This window comes from Polistes dominula, unplaced genomic scaffold (genome assembly GCF_049000335.1).
Source record: "Polistes dominula isolate Pdom_NZ unplaced genomic scaffold, Pdom_raw_medaka contig_24, whole genome shotgun sequence".
Lineage (NCBI taxonomy): Eukaryota > Metazoa > Arthropoda > Insecta > Hymenoptera > Vespidae > Polistes > Polistes dominula.
This window is the reverse complement of record NW_028301150.1, coordinates 7,974,774-7,991,574: the sequence shown is the minus strand read 5'-3', so window position 1 is coordinate 7,991,574 and position 16,801 is coordinate 7,974,774. Positions and strand designations below refer to the sequence as shown.

The window sequence follows — 16,801 nt, the reverse complement described above, 5'->3', positions numbered from 1 at the left end:
ATATCGTGTTGAAATTACGCCATTTCACGGTACAAACGAAGCCTAAAGCGTTGGTTCGAGCCACGGCGAGGTTTACTCTTATTGTCCGGGTTCTTTACACCTTTAGGAAATCACGATTTAGAACGGTTGCGAAAAGCGAAGGCGGTACAAGTCGGTGCTGTGAGTCGACGACTAGTGCACACCGAGCGAAAGGTAACTTCTAAAGGGAGAGGGTAGCGGTTGTACTATGTAGCACGTTACATACATATACTGAAACATTACTGCTTGCAAGTCGATTATATTATTTTTCATGATTATTTTTATCCTATGTAGAAATCTAAAAATTCTATATTACGTTAGTTTCCAGGAACGTTTGTTTGTTCCCTCGACATGTAATAATATTATCAGTTTATCTTGTCTCGTTATTTTTCCACTCATTTTATATAACGAATCTATTAGAGTTAACATTAAATCTTAATTATATCAGAGCATTTGATGTAATGGCAATCTTATTATACATAATATATTTTCTATAATTAGAGAAAATTATCGTTGATAAATAGAATTTTAAATGTAGAAAGATATCATTTACATCAAAATATACTTATTCAACTAACTTAGAAGATTACGTAGAAAACACTCGATTTATCTTCTATGCTGACTATATTAATTCGTTCACTTTACACATATAACGTAAAAACAATTGCACTTACAATTAAGCAGTTTCTTCGACATTTTTTTAATAGGATAAGCACCCACCTGTTGTAATCACCAAATTGTTAAACTAATTTACCAAATGTCCATAGTCGAACATATTGTAAAGATTAGATAAAAAAAAATAAATAGTTAAAATGATTACAAAAAAAAATTAAACGTAGAACAAATCTATCATAAATATTACTTTATTTACTACTTCCGAATTGTAAAAATATTAAGTACAGATATTTATATTTATAGAGTTTAGATCAAATCTATTGTTATAAAAGATCCAATGAGATATCGATCTTAACGATTTTAGAACGTTTAGAGAAGAAGAAGCTCTAGTTCAGATATCTCTTAGTTAGATAGAAATCGCTTTGACGAAGGGTGAAGCCCTTCATCGAACGTCGGCAAACGAACTAAGATAACGGGACCACGTCTCGATAAGGTGCGGTTACGAAGGAGAATGAAGGGAGTGAACGTATGTGTACACGAAAGGGTATGTCTCCGTGGAAGATAGGCCGGTGCTAATTGCAATTTATGTTTCATTGCGGTCGGCGTCGGTACGAGGCGACAAAGAGCATGACGCAGCCGCAGCCGCAGCTAACCATTTCTACCTTTTAAATGTAGAAATCTCGGAAGACTTCTCTTCGAGTATTCTTCGTCAAGGACACTATTGTCTTAAAAAGAGAGAGAGGAATTTCTTCACCAAACGCTTTGATCTCATTATTTCTTGATATTTAATTTGGCAAGTAGAAAAATATGTACAAACATTTGATGTAATATTGTATCTATCGAAGGAAGAGGTAAAAACTTTTAACTTTTTTTAGTATTAATTTAAAAAGCTATAGTTTAATAAAGCTTAAATAGAAACGTAAGAAAAATGTTATCAAAAATAATAGTTACCAAATTCAAAAAAGAATATAGAAAGAAAAAAAGAAAGGATATAATAATAACAAATAAATTTTAATAATTCTTAAAAGGTCTAAAATTTACTTACCTTTTTTAAAAACAGTATTTACATAAAAATACTGTAATTTAATTAAAGTTTGACTTAATATAAAAAATAAATAACATTTGTATTACGAATATTGCATGGACAACGATGTGTATTGTTGTCAGCATTTTTCACAAATGTAGTTACCAAATATATTTTTATTCGGCACTATAAGAGTTAAAAAGAAGGATTCTTCGTGACGGTATGTACAATTTTTTAAAAGTCTTCTTTCACCAAGACGTGTCTTACATTAGTATTGGTCACGTTAGTTACAGTAGTAGGATATCGAGATAAGATGAGGATTAAGAGCACCAAGCTTCGAATACTGTTGTTCGAAGAAGAGAGAAGAGGAGAATTGAGAAACGTAAGAACGGGTGGCTGAAGGAGGGTCAGAGTGGGAAGGTTAGGGGGAGTGGTGTTAGAGGAGAGTCTTCTGCGAACGTACATCGAGCGGCATCACGAAGAGACAATGAAAAGAAAAAGAGAGCGGAGTTCTTGTTAGGTCGAGCTATTATCGTTAATTAAATAGCGCCTTCGCTATCTGTGCTCACGTCTCGCGACCGTGCGCGAGGCATTAAGCCTGTATGACACCGTAAAGACCTTAAAGTTGCTACTCGTTATCGAGAAGAAAGAAAGACAGAGATAGAGAATGATAGAAGAAAACAGAAATATAAAAAGAGAGAGAAAGAAAGAGAGGAGAGAGAGAAGAGAAAGAAATATACTAATGGATACTTCTCATGTCCATTGACACTGAGAAGACTCCAAATCGATCTAAAACAGGTCGCGTCGTTAAACGTTTTATTACTACTAAATTACGATCATCAAGTAAATTATGTTAATTTGTATTTCGTTAAAAATGTCAAGAGAAGACTACAGACTCTTGATCATATTTTCTTCAATCAAACAAACCTATCTTATTTTCTATCTCTATTTTTTATCGATCTTTGATGGAATTTATTATCTTTAACTTTTCTTGGTGGTGAAAGAGAGAAAAAGAAAAATGCTTATGAAAATTTAGCGAGAGAAAATAAAGAGATCAAATTGTAAGATAAGAGGAAGCGTACGTCCAGCGTCACAGTTCGTCTTGTTGTACGTGCTACAGCCCGAGTCACGATCGTTCCTAACACGATTCAGGATATTCGAGGGCAGGAGCCAAACGTGCTCTCGATTCGCTCGAGCGCCATCGAACCTCGAGCTCGTATAGATCGAACGAGTCAGATTCTGCTGCTCGATCGGGGTTGTTTACGAGGAGAAGGGTTGTTCTTCGATCCTTTTTTCTTTACGTTCCCACAGAGATCTTATGTCTGGATCGAGTGAGAAAGAAAGCTACCGTTTAAAGCTACTATAAAACCGTTTAACAGGAAACTGTACCGTATAATTTCTCGTATAATCGATTCCTTCCTAGTCAGCTTAGCGCTAAACTTTACATCTGACATATCTACCTATACATATTTCGATTTATAGATTATTAGCTTGTTAGAATGCGTCAATGTGTGTGGTTCAATTTCTTATAAATGTTCATTGATAAGATTTATTGATTTATTATTCGTCGTTTAATAATGGTTCAAGGTGTAACTGTATGTGGCCTTTTCCTTCAAATCTTTGATTATCGAATTATACAACTTTCCTTTTTCTAAAGCAAACAACTGTTTTATCTGTACTTTACAAAATTATTACAAAATCACTATACTTTAAATCATACATTACTATATTTTCAAAAATCTACATATGTGTTTCTTATAATACTATTATTATTTTTTAATATATTAGAACATTAGGTTAATAAGATAAATATTGGAAAAGCTTCATCCGATCCAAAACTGGTAAGACTACTGCGAATGGTATTTATCAAGGCGCGACTATTCGTCATTTCCATTCGCGTTAAGCCACAAACCAGGCTGTAAGCCATGACGATGAAGTTTACGTTTATATGCGGTCATACACGACGTTACCTTGCAAGGGACCGGCTACATGTCACCGAATCGTGATCCTCTCGAGACCAAAGACGATGTCGCATTCCCCCATCAAACTTAGGAGCCTCTTTCTTCTCTCTCTCTCTCTCTCTCTCTCTCTCTCTTTTACTCTCTTTCGTTTTCTACCTCTTCGACTTTGTGAGTTCGATCGCTTCCTGCACGCGAGCCGCTGATTGTAAAGTATCAAACTTCTCTTCTTTTTTTTGAACATTTCGAGCATTAAAGACGAAGACGAAAAAGAAGAAGAATAAAAAGACAGTGAAAGCAATAACGAATGCGAATCAGATAGCAAGCTCAAGCTTCTGCGTTATGACGAGTGACATGAATCCCGCGAACATCTACGGCGCTCCAACGCAAGTAGAAACTAAACACCATGGACACAACCGTGAATCTTCTCCCCGGTCTCTTTTCGATTCAACGACTAGATATATGTGTGTCTGTGTTTATTTCTTATGTTATGTCGAACGTTACGTTCTTCGTTCTATCCTTTCTTCCTTTATCATATTTTCTCTTCTATACTTTCTGTCCATCGTTTACTTTATTGCCTCGTGGGAAAAGTTATTTTTTTTCCTTCGGATTTTCTTTTTTCACGCAAAAACGTCAGATAAATACACATCTTTGAAAAATATAAAATAATTTTGTAATTCAATATTTCTTGCGATTAATAGTTGCTTTTAGATTTTCGAAATAAACATTCAAATGTTTGCATTTGTTTTTGACTTGTCTTCCATAAATAATAACGGTGAAGAAATCGATTTTAAGACATATGTACTCTTACACAGAAAAAAAAGAAAGAAAGAGGCACATATTGGTTCTCCCTCACTCATTGTTTTTCTCTTTGAGTAAAACCGACATCCCAATTACGCACTGCAGTACCCACCCATCTATCTGGCAACCTACGCGCATACGTACGAAAACCGGCCGTGGGACCGTTTCCAAGGCGGCACCCAATACTCGCACCTAACTCTCGTGCAGAAAGCGACTTCGCGGCAGGCCGGTTGCACCACGGCGGGTCTCTAAAAGCACCGTAGCGCCGCTTAAACCGATGGAAAACACTTGTTAGCGCTCGCCGAGCGAATAAAGTGCTGCCTGTCCGAACTAAATGTAGATACACCTTTTATACGCGTTATCGCCAGCATCTGCAACCGCGAACGAGCTCTCTTTTCTTCTCCTCCCCTTCCACCATCGTCTCCCATTCTCTCTCTCTCTCTCTCTCTCTCTCTTTTTCTCTCTCCTCATCCTCTCTCTTTTACTCATTCCGTGTTTTGCCGACTGCTGGTATGTACTCAGTGGTCAGTGCTTCGTGCCTTGCTAAAGGAACGTACTTACATACAAGCGGATTCCTCAAGCACAACCAATAGCAACCATATTCTTACTTTACAATTAACTTGTGGATTTTTCCATGTATATATATATATATATGTAAGATTCGTGAAAAAAAACTGGACCGCTGGACCGACTGAACCGGGACTCGAACCACGGATCCTTCGCTTTCCGGGCGACTGCTCTTTAACCAATTGAGCTATCCAGGGCCCACCGAACAGTTCCCCTCCACGAATCCTTAACAAGTTTGGCATGAAGGCGTTCGTCCTACATATATGTGTTTTATTTATTTAAAAAAATATATATTATCCGTTAATAATCATGTGATATTCATTTTGATTACAAACTACAACCAAGTTGAGCTGCAAGGAAAAGAGATAAACGTCTAGGCGAAAAGGTACTAATTAATACCACGAGCGTTAATTATGCCACGAAGCGAGACAATGTCGTTCGTAGTACAGTCTGTCGCGTGCTCATGGTCTGCTAATAACAGATAGTCGACGATTCGCTCGAGCAGAAGCGCTACAGGTGTCCGTAAAAGTATTACGTCGATGGCTCATTGCACGATGTCCCGACTCGCACTCGGCGCGCCGAGTCATCGATTAAAGAATCAAAGGTCACAACGGACGTAATCGATGCCACGACGAGTGGCTCGATCGTTCAATCGAGAATTTGCCTTCCGTCGTTCGGTCTAACATTATACTTCTACATAAATATGGAAATAGATATGTGATATGTGTACATCTGTTTGTTATACACTTTCAATACAAATGAAAAATGATGACGATTATCAGTCCATTTACATTCCAATGATTTCTTGTAAAGTAAGAAGGCGAAAAGAAATCAGTTGGCAACAAAGTTTCTTTCGTCTCCGCGATAATAAATGCGAGCCATTATATCTGCTCGTATCGTTCTTGCCAAACCGCAAAACGTTTCTCTCTCTCTCTCTCTCTCTCTCTCTCTCTTTCTCTCTCTCTCTTCTTCTCTCTTTACCTCCTTCTTTCTTTTTTCTTCCCTCTATGATTTATAAACGATGGAGTAAAACAGAATATAATGAACTTTCTTTCTCGCAAGTTATAAGAACAAGAGAAAGAAAAAAAGAACGTGTAATGATGTAATGATCAAGAGATTTTGTTTACACGATGAATAGTAGTGTCTCTTTTTTTCTCTGCTCGTTTCCTGATATATACATATATATATATATATATATATATATATCGTTTTTCCCACTCCACCTCCTCATTCAACCATTCATACTACAGCACAGACGACACGAGGAGAGTTCGTTGAAAAAGATCGAACGACAGACGCAGTTTCTCTTTCGACTTCTTCTTATTTAGTTCCATCTCCTCGCAGAAATCTCGAAGCGGCGCCATCTTAAATCGCAACACCGGCCATGCCAGAGAGATTCTTGGATGAGATATACGCGAACCCATAAGAAAGTCAAAGACGCTCGACTCGAATTGTCGATCGAACAGACCGGAAGAGGGGTCCCTATCATTTTCTTCATTTTACAAACTCTTCTTCTTCTTCTTCTTCTTCTTCTTCTTCTTCTTCTTCTTCTTCTTCTTCTTCTTCTTCTTCTTCTTCTTCTTCTTCTTCTTCTTCTTCTTCTTCTTCTTCTTCTTCTTCTTCTTCTTCTTCTTCTTCTTCTTCTTCTTCTTCTTCTTCTTCTTCTTCTTCTTCTTCTTCTTCTTCTTCTTCTTCTTCTTCTTCTTCTTCTTCTTCTTCTTCTTCTTCTTCTTCTTCTTCTTCTTCTTCTTCTTCTTCTTCTTCTTCTTCTTCTTCTTCTTCTTCTTCTTCTTCTTCTTCTTCTTCTTCTTCTTCTTCTTCTTCTTCTTCTTCTTCTTCTTCTTCTTCTTCTTCTTCTTCTTCTTCTTCTTCTTCTTCTTCTTCTTCTTCTTCTTCTTCTTCTTCTTCTTCTTCTTCTTCTTCTTCTTCTTCTTCTTCTTCTTCTTCTTCTTCTTCTTCTTCTTCTTCTTCTTCTTCTTCTTCTTCTTCTTCTTCTTCTTCTTCTTCTTCTTCTTCTTCTTCTTCTTCTTCTTCTTCTTCTTCTTCTTCTTCTTCTTCTTCTTCTTCTTCTTCTTCTTCTTCTTCTTCTTCTTCTTCTTCTTCTTCTTCTTCTTCTTCTTCTTCTTCTTCTTCTTCTTCTTCTTCTTCTTCTTCTTCTTCTTCTTCTTCTTCTTCTTCTTCTTCTTCTTCTTCTTCTTCTTCTTCTTCTTCTTCTTCTTCTTCTTCTTCTTCTTCTTCTTCTTCTTCTTCTTCTTCTTCTTCTTCTTCTTCTTCTTCTTCTTCTTCTTCTTCTTCTTCTTCTTCTTCTTCTTCTTCTTCTTCTTCTTCTTCTTCTTCTTCTTCTTCTTCTTCTTCTTCTTCTTCTTCTTCTTCTTCTTCTTCTTCTTCTTCTTCTTCTTCTTCTTCTTCTTCTTCTTCTTCTTCTTCTTCTTCTTCTTCTTCTTCTTCTTCTTCTTCTTCTTCTTCTTCTTCTTCTTCTTCTTCTTCTTCTTCTTCTTCTTCTTCTTCTTCTTCTTCTTCTTCTTCTTCTTCTTCTTCTTCTTCTTCTTCTTCTTCATCGCACCGAGGCTTATAGAAAATTCTATTATTCTATTCTTATCATCAGCAGTAACGTGTAGTGCCTCGTATCGACAGCAGGATACATAATGCAACGTGAGTTTCCGAGCTTGCGCGTTCGTGCACCGGATGTACTCATACCGAGCTTGCATACTGAGCGGGGCGGCCCTTTCTAAAAAACGTGCTGGCTCGCAAACGCGGTTGAACGTCCTGGCCCTTCCCTTTGACCATCCTCTTAGGCCCTTTCTTTTGAATGAAAACGAATTATTCACGTGTCCGATAATTATTATTATTTTCATCATTGAACGAATATTATTTATCGAAATTATATGAAGGAAGATATAAGCAATTAATGAATATAGAAATAATAAAAGAAATCAATATATTACTGTCGAATTGTCCAAAAAAAGGAAAAAACTAAAAAAGAATATGCATATTCATAAACGAAGGTAGACAACAGTGCTAATTTAATAGAAAAAACGATTATTTGTTTAATCAAGAATTAAATCTCGAGTCTAAAGGGAAAAAGAAAAAGAAAAAAAGTAGACACCTTTGAACGATTTCGCTTGATATGTAGGGATCGAATAGCTTTTACGTTTACGAGCGGACGTACTATACGGGTCCGCTGTCGCGTCTCTAATTTCCGAGCCCAGGGACAAATCCCGATTGAAAGCACGCACGAACGTTTCTCCAAAGCTCACCGAGGTCGCCGAGAACCATTGTCGCCGTAGGACCTTTCTATTTACGCGCGAAAAAGAAAGAATGAGGGGTAGATTAGTGGGAGGAGGGATGAGGAAGGAGGCAAAAGTTCAACATGTGCACGCGCCAAATTCGAATTCTCTCGTGGCAACTGGTCACACCACAGGGTATTGTTTTAATTAAAGCGTCCACTGTTCTCTCTTGTTCCATTCAGCAAACTAATTCGACATACGTTTGAGCGCGGCAGTGCACAATACCGTTTTTCTTCGTTTTTCTATCGTGCATGCATCTGTCGTCGTCACCGTCTACGTTATCATTGTCGTTTAACGCCGTTCGCAATTTTAACGCTTCCATCTACCCACAAATCGGCGCATTAATTTCATCATTAAACGTATCAAAGATGATGATGATTATCGACGAGAATAACTCGGTTCGCTTCGCTTCTCAGTTGTTCGGTAAAGCACAATAATCGACTGCACATCAAGTCAAGACAATACAATCTATTTGCATATGGCCATATATGCTTTAATCGACAACAGACCGGTGATGCGATCGACTAATTTTTCCGTTAGCCACTTGTAAATCGTTTGAAATTCATGTATTTGTGTCACGGAATATCATGGCTAATATCAATATTTTTTTAATTTTAGTAAAAATTGGTAAAAATATAATCGTCTTTAGTTTTATACAAAACAAAATGAAGGTGCTAGAGGTATGCAAAGTCAAAGAATATTCGTCGGATTTTTATATTATGTTTTAAACGCAGACACTCGTAGGCGATTAAACTTTTCCTTTGTTTCCGTCCGACACAATTTGCGACATACTCTGGAAAGAGGATTACTCAATTTTCCTATGAGTCATTAGAGACTACTACTGCGTATTTAAATGCAACTCACAATGTACCGTCATAACTTGCCACTTTGGAGATAAGGATGCAATTGCGCGATTTATAAGTCACGTGGCTGTCCAAGGTGATCATTGTTCCGTTCGACTTATTTTCCTTTGTTCGTTGTTTATGACGTATCGCTTTACAAACTTGTCTATCATCGTTTATCGTCTAACTTATCGTATTTAGTAAAAACCTTTGATCTTGAACTTTAAAAATAATGATTAGTTTCTGGTTAAACTCTTTAAATATACATATATTCTTTCTTTCGGTTCTCTGATAAACTTAAAATCCTAATGCTATATCCCAAAGCCGTAAAAGAACCATCAACAAATTCGTATCGGATATAGAGGGTCGAATTCAAAAGAAATTCGTTTCGCCGTTTCCACCTTCGTGCACACAATTACAACTGGTCTCTTTCATCCTTTACGATAATTTTTTCTCCAAAAAGCAGCTCTTGTTTTTCCATGAAACTCGTACGATCGATTGTTAGAAGTCAAATCCATGGTATTTCATTAAATTCAATGCAGTCGTATTGCTTCATTACTTTCTCTAAATATTTCTTTCTATTTCCTATTTATTATTATTTTCTATTTCGTTAAATTAGAATTTTTCCTTTTTTTCGAAATCTCGATATAAAATAAGAAAACTTTCTCAAAAGTGAGGATAGTGAAAAAGACCTATTGAATCTTCTCGATCTTAAAATTTTTCTTTATAAAGCGAAACAAGGGATCTCTTCTGGTAAGAACTTGAGCTGGGAATTTCGCGAACTCTTTTTATCCTTCCATACATCCAGTTGGGATCACCCTACTCGGCTCGTTCGCATAAACGGAAAACGGGTTTTGGTCAGAAAGAGCTTTGCTTCGTAGCAAAGGGACGGGAAGGACATTGTCGCGGCAAAGAAAAAAGAACAAAAATTAACGCACCTCTTTCGTCGTCCTCGTTCCCTTACGTCCTCCCTCTCTTCATCTTTTTCTCCATCCTCTTTCTCTTCGCTCCAGTCGTCTTTTTCTTTTGGTTACGATAGAAAAAAGGGGACAAGGCTGAGGTTAGGTAAATGCAAATGAACACCATTGACGTAAGATCATTTTTTGAAATGCTATATTCTACCTTTAAAAATATTCCAAAATATATTTTCTCTTTTCTTTCATCAATAATAATTGGAAACGATTAAACATTATTAATAAATTATTTATTAGCAAAATATTTATCGGTGACACACATATATCTTTATGCATTATATTAGAAAGAGGAAAACGATTTTGTAAAATGTCATTGAGAACCACTGTCTACGGTGATCGTTGACTTTTTCATCCCCCTCCGATCCCTTCGAGTTCTGAACCAGGTTCGTACTCTCTCTTTCCTACTTTCCTCCCCGCTCGATCACCTCTAAAATTCGCCCTTGTGTATTTCATTGTTGGAACGCATGCAAATTGCGATCCTGTTCCACATACCGAGTATCAATTCTAACAGGATTAATTCGAGTGCAGTCATTGTTTTTTGCGCGTACCAAAAAGTCCAGCCTATATACATAGGTATACGTGTCTGTATCGCGGTTCTGGTCTGCCTCGAACAATGTTCTCTCTATCGCACGCGTCGGCATCCCTCGCGTAAAACTCAGTTCGTAAATTGGGCTGAAAGGGAGGCGAAGGGATGCTCGTCGAGAGGTACGCTGTCGATTTTTTTCTCTCCCTCTTTTTTTTTATTTTTTTCCTATTTTTTTTCTCTTCTCTTTTATTGGCACTCTTCTTTTTTTCTTTTTTTTTTACACTTCATCCCACCGATAAAATTCGAGAAGATCGTAACCTATATATCTATGACGAAACTCGTGGCGAGAATGAGAAACGCGCTATGATAGAAATAATTTTTCTTTTTATTTCTTTTCTATATTTACGGTAGAAACTCTTTTACGGCGAGATGATCGTGCGTAAAATGCAATTGTATGTAATTTAGCGTCGAATAGAACCGTGACATTGAGAAATGAAACGATTTTCAATAAACCGGTTTCTAATTTTATTTATTTAAAGAACGACTATGTAGTATTTATACGGGATGTTCGAAAATAAAATGAACAATCTTTTTGTTAAATGACGATGTCTCATAGTTGTAGGATATTTTTTAATTTTTAATCAATCTTTAATAGTTTATTTGATAAGTGTTTATTAACTTTCCTTAGAAAGTATAGAAAACATGATAGTAAATATATATACAGGATAACATATATATTTAATTAATTAGTGGGATAGAATGTAATGTCTATAATTAACTTACAATCGTTTTGTTGCCTAGCTTCTAAATTACTAACTAACTTTTCTACGTATCTTCTTAGCTTAACTTCTTAACGTAACTTCTTAGCCTAATAACATAATATAACTTCGTTTATTGACCTCTTAACATCACATGTCCTCTTAACTTCTTTCTAACGTAACGTAACTTCTTCTTAACACATCGTATTGCCTTTTCGTTACCTATATTTTGATACTATTTCATCTTACTGTTTATCGTTCCTTTCCTTTGAGCGTACTTCATCTTAAACTACTCTTTCGGTAAAAATCCCCACTTCGCACCATTAAGAGTAGCAACGGATTCATTTGCGCTACGAGTACGCACATACATACACACACAATCTCTCTTTTCTTCGTACCATAATAATAGGAAACGACATTTCTTATATTTTTATCTAACCGAAAAACATTTCCGCTTATTCTAGAAGTAGATTTTTAAGCTTATAAGAAAACGTCTTTGCCTATCCTAGAAATACCGAAAAAATGAAAAAAAACATTAGCGTACATATTCGACAATGCTCGTTCTTGAATATTTCTATTTTAACCGTTTCTCGTCTTTTCACTTATTCATACTTTTACTTATAAATTTTCTCCAATCCCACATAGTATAACTTTATTACTTTATTATTAAATTTTTTTAATAACCTGTAGATGTATGAATATATATCATTTTTATTTATTTTTCTTTTTAGGCCGACGACATTGATGCGATCAGTTCTGTTCTGCGAAAGTATTTACAGGAGAGGGGCACACCGTATATTCTAGATATCGATCTTGATTTCTTCAGTACTAAGAACCCGTTCAAGGAAATCTACCCACTGGTTAAAAATCTTTATGAGAAACTTGGAGATATCTACTATTTTGAAAAAACCTACACAGATGATCCCTTGGTAAGTCATTAAAAGAATCATCATCGTTAATTTTAACTTACAAATGAGCTTTGTACATACAACGTCTACATTATACTTACTTTAGCAATCGCTTGACTCATAAATATTTTTCACGTAATGCTCGTCCAATCGAACGATTCATTATCATTTATATTTTTTACGTTTTATAAGACTCATACTATATTTCACTAATTATTCCTACTCGTATTTCATTTAAAAGACACTTTATATTATAGCTAGACGTATATATGTATATTCGTACGAATATTTAAATACTTTTTCTTTACACCTCTACCGTACAACGACTCCATTCTTCCTACTTTATATGCAACACGCTTAATGTATACGACTTACTTTTTTAATCATTATTGAAGCTTCCTGCGTTGTTTGTTAAATGCAAAGTCTAAATAGAATGTATCTTACTAATAAATATTTTAATAAGTTTATTACGATATGTGGGAACATTTAATATAATAATAATAATCTTAATTAATAAGAAATAATGAAATCTAAAAAAAATTCTATTTTAGGCCCGAATCGTTTAATAATTTCTAATACGGTCAATTGTTGGAGGATAAGAGATAGCTAAAAGCGTTAAACTTTCACGGGGTAAAGCGAGAGAGAAGGAGGGAGAGAGAGAGAGGGAGAGAGAGAGAATTAGAAAGATGAGGAAGAGGGAGAGGGAAGAGAGAGGACCAGCAACGAGCGGAAGATTTGCGAATAATTACGTGGCCCGACAATGGTCGAGGTCTCGTGGCAGGCCGGATACACAATGTGGCCTGCCACCAGTCGGATAATAGACAGAGAAGGACGACTCTATAGGGTTTTAGGATTCGACGGACATAATGGCACGGGACCATTGTCTACATAACTGCAGACTGCCAACATCCGCTTTGGGGGTCGACTATGTCAGCTCATCTGCATCCCACCCTCCAACTCCTCCATTCGCGTTCGCTTTTTCGAAAGTGATCGAAAGCTTCGCCCGAATTGACGATTGAATTATTAGTTAAGTAATGCCCATACAATTTGCATGAATTCGCATTGGTAAGAGCGTTATGTGTCCACCGCGATTCATTATACGCCACGAAATACGTATGTATTTTTATACGTATGCATTTAGAATGAAATTTTATAATCGAGATAATTGCATTTGTACTTGTACTTGCATAATGAAGAAGAAAAGGAACGTTTGTTTTTTTTATTTGTTTTTCATGTATCGATTGGAAATTTTTTCAATTCTTCGTCATAATATTTAAATAAATCGTAAGTTGTTAAAATTTAATAGAATTTCTTTTTATCAGATATATTAATCATTGTTAAATCTGGTGTCTACGGTTGATTAATTACAATACAAATAAAAATTAATCTTAACATCAATTTTTCGGTATTTCGTACAATATAAAATGGAAAGAATTGATATCGATGCTAAACAAAAATTGTTACATGAAATCATGTCTACTATTTAATAAAATCTCGACGACGTGCTACCTGTCTTACCTTATAAATTCGACGGTCCACTGTAATTGAAATCAGCCAGCTTGGAATCAGTTTATAGTCCAACCAGGGTCGGAGTCATTTTCGAATTATTTAAATTACGTAAGTTATTTTCCCGACGTTACGATCAGACTCGTACGTATTCGGTTTTCGTGCTGCTGAATTTTGCAAAGATTTATTTAAAAAGTTTAACAGTAAATAAGAAAAAAAAGAATCCCCTGAATATTTAATGAAAAAGATGCACATGAAGATTATCAACTAACTAAGTTCATAAAGAAGATGTTAATTGTAATGTTTTTTTTAGGATTCGTTAATAGATACGACTAGATTCTATTTCTATACTGCATCAGCCATGATTCTTTTCTCAGGATCTGGCTCACGATGCCCCACTGTGATCCCTGTTGAAGGAGAAACGGCACGAGCGGGGGGTCCATCCAGTATGCAAAACGGTCCTCGTTTTCCGGCCTGCCTGAATATTGATGTGTACCCGGCTATGCAGATGAGCGTGAGAATGCACCTCGTGCCGGATGGTGAGGCGAATAGGTGAACCGGAAGTAACCAAATGTCCTCTACCGTTCTAGCAACGTTTCTCATTCTCTTTTTATATTTATCTGTTTCTTTCTCTTTCTTTCTCTCTCTCTCTCTCTCTCTCTCTCTCTCTCTCTTCCTCTCTTTCTTTATTTCTCTTTCTAACCATGTTTTTTTGGCCGCATGATCCGAATCTCGACCACAGAATTTCCTCATCGACAAAAAGCTGGTCCATCAAGGCCATCCGAATCTCTCCTTGAGGTAGGTCACTGCCTTCTAATTGCCTTCTCTCACGGAACTTTCAAGCCTCTCGAACTTGCCTCTTGCTCGTTCACGGTCATGCCACATTCTCGAGCAATTAAACCTCACAGAAAATTAGGTCGGTAAACACAAGAAGTTCTCCTTCCACATGACCCACCGCCTTACTCTTCCTTTTCTCTACTATTCTTTCTGAAAAATATTAACGAATCGTCGAAATTACCGTTTTATCGAAGGCAGTTAAAATCAGATAAAATCTTCTTAATAATTCCATATTTTGACTCTTGGCAATGCGAATGATTCTAAAATTTATTTCCTTTTTCAAGTTCTTCAACGTCTATCTATTTTGGTAATCTTCACTAAATAACGAACTTTATTACTGGGTTTATCTAGAATGTCCTTAAGAATTTTAGTATTTATTCAATAATTCTACATAGACTTCCGACAGTTACAAACACGATGAAACGGATTTAAAGAATTTTTCAAAAATCCTGATAACATCAGGAGACGAGCTTAATCAACGAGCTCAAAGCACGCAAATCTTTGGTAAACCGGATAAGAACCAACATCGCCATCTGTTGTGACTGATAAGAACGAAACTCCGTTTGCAGTTTCCGGATAAGCCGCAGGCTGTTGGGGTGACGTGACGAGCGACGCGTTGGCGTCGGCGCCGACGCTGGCCGACGCCATGCGTCCAAGATGGCCGCGGATCGTTAAACGGTCACGCGCAAGTTCCCGAAGGGGTGGCCAAGTAGAAGCGGGCGGGGTCGATTTTAGGGGTGCGCGCTATTACTCCTTAATCAAATAGAACCCTCTTTAGGACTATGAGATCGACCTTGACTTATAACAAGAAAAGAAAAAAAAACAAGAAAAGGATGAAACAGAGATCGAAGTTCCGAGGCTAAATAAATATCGAAGTAGTTTGACCAAAGTTTTTTCATTACTACTATTTCAATCTCGATCGTTCCAACTTTTAACGGCATTTTTATTTTACGAGGTTGTAACGAACGAACGAAAAACTAGGAAAAATGGTGAACAACCATTTCTCGTTTTCAGTACTATTATGTGCTAGCGTACACGTGGCTATTACTTTTCCAACTGACTGCCAGTATTGTTTTATGTAATCACCATCGCGAAAATCGTTCGCACACGCTATGACCTTTTTGATAGGAGTTGAATTTTTCAATTCGTTTTTTGAGTTCCGCACGAATCGGGATGTTTTCTAAATGTATGTATATACATATATATATAATTTGTTACAATAGTATAATTTATTACAAATTGCAACAAATAGGTTGAACCAAATGTAATAAATTCTTGCACACAGTTTATCTGCAGTAACAAAAAGTTTTTTTTTAAATTTTGATAAAAATTTTCGAGTAAGACTCATTTAATCATGAGCTTTCTAATATTAAAATATAGTTAATGTGACAATCGTGTTTAATACATAAAAGTTAAATAATGTAACGATTATGTAAATTAAGAAAATAAACTTAATGATAATATATAACAATCGTTGCTGTGACAAGTAATAGAACTAAGTCGGGAAAAAATTATGCTTCATTAGAACAGCAAAAAATAGTTCGAATGGCGTAAACAATCCAACAGGGTTGTATCTCATTTTTTTCTCTTCTTATTGGGAAAGTTGTCGAAAGAGGTGGTTGACCTGTTCGGAAAGCAGTAATTTCCGAACAGAAGGGTAAGCATTTATTGAGAGAGGGAATGAGAAAGAGAAAGAAACGATAGTCATACGGCGTCGTGACATGTTCGCGCTTTTTCGCGCAAAACCGAAACGAAATGTCAACGGAAACGTCACGCTCAATTCTTTTTTCCCGTTTCCTTGCACGCGCCACTCGCGCGCACGCTCGCTCGAAAATTTTTGAGCAATCATCGAGGGATTTACACATGTCAAGTAAAGTTAACGTTACACCGCATTACGTGTTTTACGAACAATGCAACGGGTTTCCCTCCTGTTAGGACTACTCCCTTCTTCGCGAGTACAGCAAAACCGCGAATTCAAGAAATAAAAGAAATAATTAAAAAAAAAGTAGAGAAATAAAGATACACCGAAAGAGAAAAAAATTAAATTAAAAAAATAGAATATTACTTCTATATCAAATACGGAAAGTATCATAAATGTAGTTTATGTTGCACAATTATTTATAAGCGATTTGATGATAAATTTAAACTTTTTTCCAACATGAAATTTAAAATACTACAAC

General features: G+C 36.2%; 2 protein-coding genes across 14 annotated transcripts in view; one reads left to right on the top strand and one right to left on the bottom strand.

Annotated features, from left to right (window-relative positions):
• The window catches only part of MESR6 (misexpression suppressor of ras 6), a 436,905-nt gene that overhangs the window by 277,627 nt on the left and 142,477 nt on the right, over positions 1-16,801 (top strand). For 11 of the 12 annotated variants that reach the window (XM_089177485.1, XM_089177493.1, XM_089177492.1 and 8 more), the window contains one exon: positions 12,102-12,299. The exons of the other annotated variant lie outside the window; for it this stretch is intronic. In XM_089177485.1, coding sequence (XP_089033611.1) covers positions 12,102-12,299 — 198 coding nt within the window. The remainder of the gene's footprint in view (positions 1-12,101; positions 12,300-16,801) is intronic. 12 annotated transcript variants of the gene reach the window in all.
• The window catches only part of LOC149030857 (uncharacterized), a 124,068-nt gene continuing 121,684 nt past the window's right edge, over positions 14,418-16,801 (bottom strand). For both annotated transcript variants that reach the window (XM_089177506.1, XM_089177505.1), the window contains one exon: positions 14,418-14,771. In XM_089177506.1, coding sequence (XP_089033632.1) covers positions 14,744-14,771 — 28 coding nt within the window. In that variant the 3' untranslated portion in view covers positions 14,418-14,743. The remainder of the gene's footprint in view (positions 14,772-16,801) is intronic.